The sequence below is a fragment of the Cibotium barometz genome, chromosome 6 (genome assembly GCF_041138505.1).
Source record: "Cibotium barometz isolate CiBa-2024 chromosome 6, ASM4113850v1, whole genome shotgun sequence".
Lineage (NCBI taxonomy): Eukaryota > Viridiplantae > Streptophyta > Polypodiopsida > Cyatheales > Cibotiaceae > Cibotium > Cibotium barometz.
The window spans coordinates 3,834,573-3,844,053 of NC_141051.1; the positions used below are offsets into that span (position 1 = coordinate 3,834,573).

The 9,481-nt window shown below is 41.6% G+C and overlaps 1 protein-coding gene across 1 annotated transcript; it reads right to left on the reverse strand.

Moving 5' to 3' along the window:
* Window positions 1-447: 447 nt before the first annotated feature.
* On the reverse strand, window positions 448-4,659 carry LOC147637357 (uncharacterized). Its single transcript, XM_086799142.1, has 5 exons — window positions 4,246-4,659; window positions 2,017-3,788; window positions 1,730-1,915; window positions 1,282-1,443; window positions 448-1,196 (listed from the first exon to the last, which is right to left on the reverse strand). The coding sequence occupies exons 1-5, from the start codon at window positions 4,352-4,354 to the stop codon at window positions 726-728; spliced, it is 2,700 nt and encodes an 899-aa protein (XP_086655268.1). The 5' UTR covers window positions 4,355-4,659; the 3' UTR covers window positions 448-725.
* Between the last annotated feature and the right edge of the window lie 4,822 nt (window positions 4,660-9,481).

Genomic DNA, 9,481 nt, shown 5'->3' on the forward strand with positions numbered 1-9,481 from the left:
AAGTACAAGTGAAGTGACATTATAGGGCCACTTACACACTCATAAGAGTGTATATATACACTCCAAGAAAAAAAACCTCCTAAAGAGAAAAAATACCCAGCCCATTATTAGCCCATATAAATGGCTACACTACAGTGCACAAGGCATATTATATATGATCACTTCAAAGCCTTAACATTGTTTTCCTAAAGCATCATATTGAGGTGAGACTATCATGTTTAAATTAATCTACATGAAAGGCATCATGTTTGCATAATGAAAACTTACAAGACACACGACTTACATTGCCAACGATCAAGCCAGCACAGAGAGCACTCCGTCACAACATTGGACAAAAAGTTCAGCTTCTCCTCTCAAAACCCAAAAAACCTGGGTCTTACGTTGCCAACAATCAAGCCAGCACAGGAAGCACTCCCTCACAACATTAGACAAAAAGTTCAGCTTCTCTCTCAAAACCCAAAAACCCCGAGTTAGAAAATATTTCTATAAGTAATAGACATGACAAATACATTTGAATAGAAGGACGCACTGTGTAATGTACAAAGAGCCTCAAAACGAATGTAGGGTTTCAAAGCTTCCATTGCAATGTGTCTATGTTGAACTTTTCATGGCAATATGTCTATGCTGAGCAGGCATAACTCAGAATGGATTAGGGTTGCATTATTTTATCCCTCCATGAATTATATAGCTTGCAAAAAACTTATCTTTCTCCCAAGAGGAACAGATCACACATCCACGGAATTATCCAATAGCCTCACCCTCTCTAGAAGCCTTGTCAGAGCCGTTACATCTCTACCTCGTTCCTCTTCCACTTGAATCTGTAGGAGGATTTCTTCTTCCACCTTCTTGCTGTACACAGGCTGTGCCAACTGGGGCTGAAGAAATGGATGATTCACAAGCTCTGGAATCCGCAGCCGATCCTCACGATTATACGCAAGGCATTTCTTCATGATGTCAAGAAGATGAGGGTTTGACACTGGTGGAAAGTTTATCTTGTGGTTTGGATTGGCAACCTCCTGGATTTTTGCATGCAGCGTCGTGATATGGGCAAAGGGTGTTATCCCATACACCATTTGATACAAGATGCACCCAAGGGCCCAAATGTCAGATGGGCGGCCACATTTGATAAGGTTGCCATGTTCGTCTTTCTCATTCATCAAGAAGGCCTCCGGAGACATGTAATTGAGAGTACCCACCTGCAAAAACAATCCACACAATAAAGCTAATCATAGTGAACCCCAAGTAGCGAGAGTCTACAAACTAGACAGTATTCCAGCTTACATGCGCATCCCTCTCAATGTTCGTAGTATCACCCAGAATAGATTTGGCAATCCCAAAGTCAATCAATTTCAGCACTCCCTTCACAAGAAGGAAATTAGCAGGCTTCAAATCTGCATGTATTATACGCTCCTCGTGGACAGTGTTTACTGCCTCGAGTATTTGCTGCAAACAAGGAGGGTCAACCGAAACAGAAAATCTAAGAAAATCAATGCCATCCTGCAGGACTAACTTCTTTACAGTCCATCACTCCAAAAAAAAAAAAGTGTAATATCCCAGTTCAATTATTCATTTACACATGGTAGAACTCAAATGTGGTTCAGAGATGCACTGCTGACTTGTGATGATTCAAAAAAAAAAGAGCCACACAATAAGTCCACCTTACACAAGCATTTTTCTCAGCCGATAATGCTTAGAATGATTAGTAGAGTGCTACTAATCTGTTGCTCACCCGCCAGTAAAATCGCAACCACGTTTCGTCTATGTTGTTGTCCCCTTGTGATCTTTCTTTCAACTTATCCTGGAGCATACTTGCCAAGTCAACTTCCCCATACTCCAGCACCATGTAGATGTGTGCATCATGCCTGATGATTTGAGAATCTTCTGTTTCATCAAAAAATAGCTTCGTATCTGTAACCTGACATGCAAACCCAGGCATAGAAGATAAGAGTTAGCCGTATGAGCACGGCAACTCCCAAAAACAGCAGACAAACTGGCGTGCTTCACTATAGTATATACCTCATGATCAATCAGCCGTATAATATAGCTTTTCCCATGCAACCTAGTGAGCAGCTCTATTTCCTGATAAAATCCGCGAGCAGTAGCATAGTCACGGCCCTTCAGTTTGATACGCTTGAGCGCATAAATGTTACCGTCTCGATCTATCACCTTAAACACTTCGCTGCTTCCACCTCTTCCAATTTTCTTCAATTTCTGATACCTTCTGCCATTCACCCAGACACAGTAGTCATTTTCTCCCTGCTTTTTTGGCTGCAAATTGGCATCTCCAGCATTGATGGCCTTCTTCTCTGGCAAATGCAGATGCTGTATCAGCTTACCAGCCCCTACATCAGACATGGGAATGTCCTCTCGAGATGCTCTCTGTTGCCCTGCTTTCATCACCCCATTTTCCACCAAAGCTGCTTTGACATGAGAGTTTCTTTCTTGCCATTTCACTAAGCTTGCTTGCTCTGTGGATGCTAGAGAAATATGATTACCTTGAGATGTCTTCAAGATGCCATCGGCTAAAATAGGGCTAAGTTCGCTCAAAAGCTGCATGTTTTGTGGACTTGAAGGTTCCTCTGTAAAGGAAGTTGCTAAAGGTGCTGAACCCGTCCTTATGGTAATAGAACAGGCAGTGGCAGACGGAACAGATGTTGCAGGTAGAGATGGACATGCAGCCGATGCACCAACTTGGACATTAGGTACATACTGCTTTGCATCTGAAATAACGGATCCATGAACGCTTTTATTTAACTGTGCAATTTCCCTCTTTAACAACCCAGCTTTCTCTGGTACAGAAGGTGGTTGCAAATCATCATGGCAGTGGCTATCAGCTATAGCAAGACTGATCATAGAGAACGACAGCTCTTTGATGGATGCTGACACAACCCCCCTTTGGTTGCCCTCAACCGAAATAGAACTTGCCCTCAGATCTTGCAAGTCCGAATAATTAGCCACCGACTCAGATGGTTTAGAAGCGGCCTGCTTCAGCATCTCAGGAGAACTTTCTTCTCTTTCTCTGTTTCGGTGTACAGATGGAGCACGGTCACTGTAACATCTCGATAGCGGAACAAGCTGCAGAGATTGTGAAATGCTCATAAAGTCAGTCGGGGTAGACACCTCACTATCTGCATGGTGGTCAGCCCGCACACAGTTCATGGGTTCTGCTCTAGAAGATGCCATGCAGTCAGTACCGCCAACTTTCTGAGAGTGCTTTTTTGCCATGCAACCATCCAGAGAAAGCAGAGAGGGCTCAGGTATATCACCTGGAAGTGAACAAATTCTAGGTTTAACAGACTGCTTTACTAGCAGAGAACCAACTTTTCTACTACCCGGCACATTTTGCAGCTTATTAGATACTTGCAGTCGCCGCTTCTCCGCACTCCTGTCAGATGCCTGCTTCCTGGGTTCTCGCCTGTGATAATCACAATGTGGATTGATGTTTTCCTTGTCCTGAACACCCAGAAGCTCCTTAGCTGAGTCAATTGCCTTCCTGTTTCTCACATCTGCACCTAGATCTAGGTTGCTTCGTATACGAGGGTGAGGTCGCCCTTCTGCCTGCCTTGCTTGAGTGTCTTCCCGACAACTTGGAGCATCCCTGTCGGCTTTCCTCTTTCTAGCTTCTATAGAATCCACTGAGGACAGGGTATTCTTTACTGCAACAACCAAATCCTGGCCCCTTGTTGCTGCCTCTTCTATAGAGGGGGGAGAATCACTCCTGCTATTTGTATCTTCTACAGGACTGCTGCCTTGGCCATGGTCATTCCATGGAACTCGTCGTGGCAACCCTGTATATTGATGTTACACTTGATTCCACATACATTGATGATGCATTTCATATAAAATTCAAACCCTAATACGAACATCTACAGATACTAATTCTGCCAACCCTAACATCTACAGATATTGATGATGCATTTCAATTCAAATTAAAAAACTTAATTATAACCTCGATAAACCTGAAAGAGATAAACAATGATGATTACTTTCATTTCGTTAAAAAGGCAGGTGTTGGTAGCGTATTTTCTCAAATCCAAACCCTAAACCTAGTAATAGCAGGCGTTCAAATAACCGAATAATCATGACATGTCACAAAAGCATCTCATTCAAATACAAACCCTAAACGAGAAAACACGGAGGAAAGAAGGGGCCTCAAAACCTGGTCGTGCATCTTATGGAAATCCTTTACCCTGACCCTAATAGACAGACTCAGAATGGAGAAGTTCAGTAGCGCCATGTCCGTACCTAGAAAGGGCAACCTGCTGATGCGATTGAGGTCCAGCTGAATTTTTGGTGTCCCGTTCATGCCTCGTCCCAGGAGGCTGGGGACCTTCTCTTCTGAGGCAAGCGCCATCGCGGCCGCATCTTCAAAGACAGGTCGAAGCAGGGGCACTACATCTACGGCGAACTATGGCAAAAAGGGAAGGGCTGGGATGGGGCAAAGGATGCAGAAAGCATGGAAGGTCACCATAGCTGTGGGAGCTTCGAGAAGAAGCAGCCATCTGAGGCCTGCTGACCGTTTCACTCAGAAATCGTTCTAGTTTTTAAAAAGTCACATTTAAACTCTTCCCCCTCTCTCTCTCGCTCTCATAAATGAAATTTTACAAGGAGAGCTTGGTGTATGGCTCGTGCATGTGTTAGAACGGATTAACGGAATTCTGGTTGAGAGCTAGTTGAGAATATTGATTAGGGTTAGATGAGTCACTGTCTATCGTCTCTAGTGCCGTCGCCTAATGGCGCATGCCTCCCGACAGGGTTAGATGTAGCCCCTAGCCACCAACATTGCATTGGAGTTAGAGTTGGAGCAGAGAGCCGGACACCACGCCACTGTGCATGCAGAGAATTCGATGCAGGGGGACTCATCATCATGCAAAGGCCTGAGTGAGACAGCACTCGCATCACAAGCGATGGTCTCTCCTTTTAAGAATGCAAGACAAGGCACCCAGCGCTTACACTTTCCTATGCTGACACTTTGTCCTTCAATCCTTTGGACACCAGCACCATGAAAAGCCTTCAAGGAAGCAATGGTAGACCTTCAAGCTACGAAGGTAACGTGAGCGTATGTGATGATATGGAAACATGAGCCATTTTTTTCAAGAAAGTTTTTCCCTTCCCCCTTGGGTAATGACATGGCAATGTGAGCCCACGTTATGACATGGCAACATGAGCCAACGTGATAACATGACGACGACATGAGAATTTTTTTTCCAAGTTTCCTTTTTTTTTGGCTTTATGTTTGTGTATTTGTGTGTGTGTGTGTGTGTGTGTGTGTGTGTGTGTGTGTGTGTGTGTGTGTGAAAATTTTCTTTTAGGGAAAGGGCGCTATTTCAAAACTTTAGGGGGTTAAATTTAGAGGATCTAAGGGGGATAAATTTTTAAAAGGCCTAAGGAAGGGTAGTCTATAGAGGGAGGATTGAGTGTGCATGTGTGCTATGTGCTCGTAGGTGCATGTGAGTGTTTTTAGTTTTTGGTCATTTTTTTGTTTTATTTTGGGTTTCAAGTTTTTTTATCATTCCCGAGTTTATGTGTATGTACAATTAATAGGAAGTGCTACATTACATATGTACAACTAGGTTTTAAGGTTTTGGCTTACTCTGTGTGTACCCAGCTTTTGAGATGTAAAGGTGTGAGAACCTCCCCTTCAGTCTCTTGTAATCATCTCCCCCTCAGAAATGTAAAAAGATCTTGTTTTACCCTATTTTGGCCTTGAGAGAGAAAATGTCTAGAGAGAGGTAATTTAAAATTGAGATATTTTTGGATACAAAAATTCTCCTGATGTCTAAGATGAATTCCCCTGAAATAAAAGTTCGAAATAAACTTTCCAATGTGCATTAGGAATTAATTGAATATGTGAATAAGTGACCTTAGCCTAAGGGTCCACATTTTCAGAAATTTTTAGATTAAGGTCTAAATAAGGTTCCAAAGGGCCAATAGGATTAATCCAAGTGTTGGGATGAGATAAATACAATAAATGAAAGAAATCGGCCCAAAAATGAGTAAATGCTCACATAAGATGAAGAGTTGACTGAGTACATGGTTTATTAATTAAAAACTAAGGTATATTAGTTAAAACATGAGATATTTAGATGAAATGATGCATTTTTTACACCTTGGTAAGGAGAGGAAGACACTTGAGGTAGACGCCTTTTTTTATCATGATTGTTTGGCTTTTTTAATTCAAAAAAATCAAGATATTTCATCTCTCCTCTCTCTTGGAGCAAATTGGATCAAAAAGGGAGCCAAACTGATCCAAATCTTGTCCAAATTGGGTCAAACTGAAACTGAAAACCTCTAGAACCCAGTTGGACTTGGTTGGTGGCCTCCCTCACCTATAAATAGACCCTCATTCCTTTGTATTTTCATATTAGAGCATTACCATGCTAGTATTTTCTCTAAATTAGCTTATTTCTATTATCTCTCTAATTTCCCTCTTCTCTTGAGAGCTTTGGAGCTTCTCTCTCCTCCAACCTCTCTTGGAGATTACTCTCTCTCTCTCTTGGTGGACAAGGACTTACTTGGGGCTTCATTAAACCTCTTCTTTCTTGAAGATTACCCTTTTCCCTTGGTGGCCAAGCCTTTTCCATGAGGGCTGCACCATTTTTGCAAGGTAAAGAATCAAGCAAACCAAGGGTAAGCCTACACAATGTTATTTATGATCTCTTTTTAATGTTATTCTTCTTCCCAACCTCCCTCATGCTTGGGAAGCATTTTATTTTGTAGTTTTTCTCTTAAAACCATGCTTTTCTTGATTATGAGATGAATGAATGTTTATGTTTAAGGTTAGATTTATACATAAACTAATTCTTAGGTTAAAAGTGTGCTTTTAACCATTCTAAATTCATAGAAATTACGGAGAAGTTATGGCAAAATTTTCTTATTAGAAAATGAAGGTTTATACATAAATAATTTTATTCTAAAAGAGGAACTTTGAGTATTATCATTTCATAGAAAATGTGGGGAAGCTATGGAAAAATTTATAGCCTTAGAAAATGAATTTATGCATAATAATTTTTATACTAAAAGTGGAATTTTAATCATTATCATTTCATAGAAAATATGGGAAAGTTATGGTAAAATTTATATTATTAGAGAATGAATCTATGCAAAATAAATTTTATGTTAAAAGAGGAGTTTTGAACATTATTCAATAGTCAGAAAAATAAAGAAGGTTATGCACAAATTTTATAGAATCATTGATTGGATGTGAATGGATTTGAGTGGATGTGAACGGATGTGAATGGATGTGCACGGATGTGAACGGATGTGAATGGATGTGAATGGATGCGAATGGATGGGAATGGATGTGAATGGAAGTGAAATGATATGAATGGATGTGAATGGATGTGAATGGATGTGAATGGATGTGAAATGATGTGAATGGATGTGAATGGATGTGAAATGATGTGAATGGATGGGAATGGATATGAATGGATGCGAATGGATGTGAATGGAAGTGAAATGATATGAATGGATGTGAATGGATGTGAAATGATGTGAATGGATGTGAATGGATGTGGGATAATATGATTGGATGTGAGTTGATGTGGAAATAATGTGATTGGATGTGAATGGATGTGATTGGATGTGAATGGATGTGAATGGATGTGGGATGGATGTGGGATAATGTGATTGGATGTGAGTTGATGTGGAAATAATGTGATTGAAAGTGAGTTGATGTGGAAATAATGTGATTGGATTGGATGTGAGTTGATGTGGAAATAATGTGATTGGATGTGAGTTGATGTGGGAATGATGTGATGTGATATGGATTGATGTAGAAAAATGTGGGAAGATGAGAAATAATGAGGAATGATGTGAAAGGATATGGAATGATGAGGAATAATGTGAAAGGATCTGGAGTGATGAGGAAAGATGGGAATTTTGTTTGGAACTATATTTGTATATGAAACCTGTTTTTAAAAGATTGTTTTATGTCAAGAATGTTGGGGAAGCATTTTGACCATCTTATGAATGAGATCGTGGGGACCTAAGTGAAAAAGTTACGAAACAGCTGACACAGAGTCAATGAAGGACGTCTCGCGTGGCAAGGTCGACCGAGGTCTTGACTAGCCTCGGTTCGATTTAAATGGTGAGCTTCCGATACGGTGGATGAGTGACCAAGGAAGCGGCCTATGAGTGAAGCGCTAGGTCACTTGCGAGACGAAGGAACCTAGAGGGTGCTGACCATACGGTGCTCGGGCTCTGGGCCACCCAGGATACCCACGTGTGTGTCGAGGAAGAAAATGAGCTGGAATTGTTTTCTGAACACAGGCATGGATCTGGTTGATTGACCTTGCTGGTCTTCAAGGATTAGTTCATGGCTCTTTTACATGGATCTTATTGGTTGATCTTACTGATCTTCAACTGAGAGTCCATATGATTTTTATGTGATTATATTCCTAGATACTACGGGCCAGGAACTATTGAAAAGGCCCCTGAGTGAACAGGTGATGAGCGTTCTGGTTGCCAATGATGCCATAGGTACACTGAGAAAGGGAAGAGGAATACTTGATTATACTCCTGGGTACTATGGGCTAGGAACTATCGAAAAGGCCCCTGAGTGAGTAGAGGGTGAGCGTTCTGGTTGCTAATGATGCCATAGGTATGCCGAGGAAGGAATGACTGAAATTGGATTTTTTTTATTGGAAAGTGGAAAAGTTGGAAATTGGATCTAGATATTTTGGAGGATTATGATCAGTAATACTATGGTTTCATTTCAAGTTTTCTTTAGATAGCTGAATCTGTAAAAGGCAATTTCATATTGGGTGCGGAAGTGGTGTGTCTAAATTGTATTTTGCATGAGTGCCAGCTAGGGGGCCTGGGAACTCTTTTCCCTGGTACCCGGGACAAAACGTAACCAAATTTTCATAATGGATCCTATCAATATAGTGGTTGGGCGGCTGGCTAACCCATGGGATGGGGTTAGGCTGGACTGATGGATCCCTATAATTAAAATTCAATTATGTTCAAGTTATGATAGTTGAAGTAAATCATGGATAATCCTTGTTCTATGGAAAAGAATCAACGCTGTGCCTCTTAACGGGGAAAAAAGCGTTGGTCTCTAAGTGCAAGTTCTTCCCTTGATCCGGCCATGTGACCTGCGGGTTCAGTCAGAATGAAAAAGGGTAAATTAAGGCTCTTGACCACGTTAGAATAAAATTCTCCTGGAGGAATCGCCTATGCTTTCTGGGCGAGGGAAGTTTTTTTTCCAGGTTCGGTTTTGGGCAAACCGAGGGATTAGTCTCTTGTCCGGACATCCGTGGGCAAGGCCCCGAGTGGGAAACCTTGTCCCGCGCGTGTGAGGTTGCTACTTCCACTGATAGCTTCTGGTGTGCGGAGGGGGCAAGGGTCTCACACTGTGGCCTCATTGAGTAAAGGCGGAGAGTTACTTGCCCACCATCCATGACAAAAGCCTAGATGCCATCATTTTGGTGGCTAGCATTTCTGATACGCTTAATCGAGTTGTAGGCTCGTGCTTGTG

Coding starts and splice junctions, on each gene's coding strand:
- LOC147637357 (XM_086799142.1), bottom strand. CDS start 4,354: ATGGCGCTTGCCTCAGAAGAGAAGGTCCCCAGCCTCCTGGGACGAGGC. Junction 1,444..1,729: donor GGTTGCGATTTTACTGGCGG/GTGAGCAACAGA, acceptor CCTTGTTTGCAG/CAAATACTCGAGGCAGTAAA. Junction 1,197..1,281: donor ACATTGAGAGGGATGCGCAT/GTAAGCTGGAAT, acceptor TTGTTTTTGCAG/GTGGGTACTCTCAATTACAT.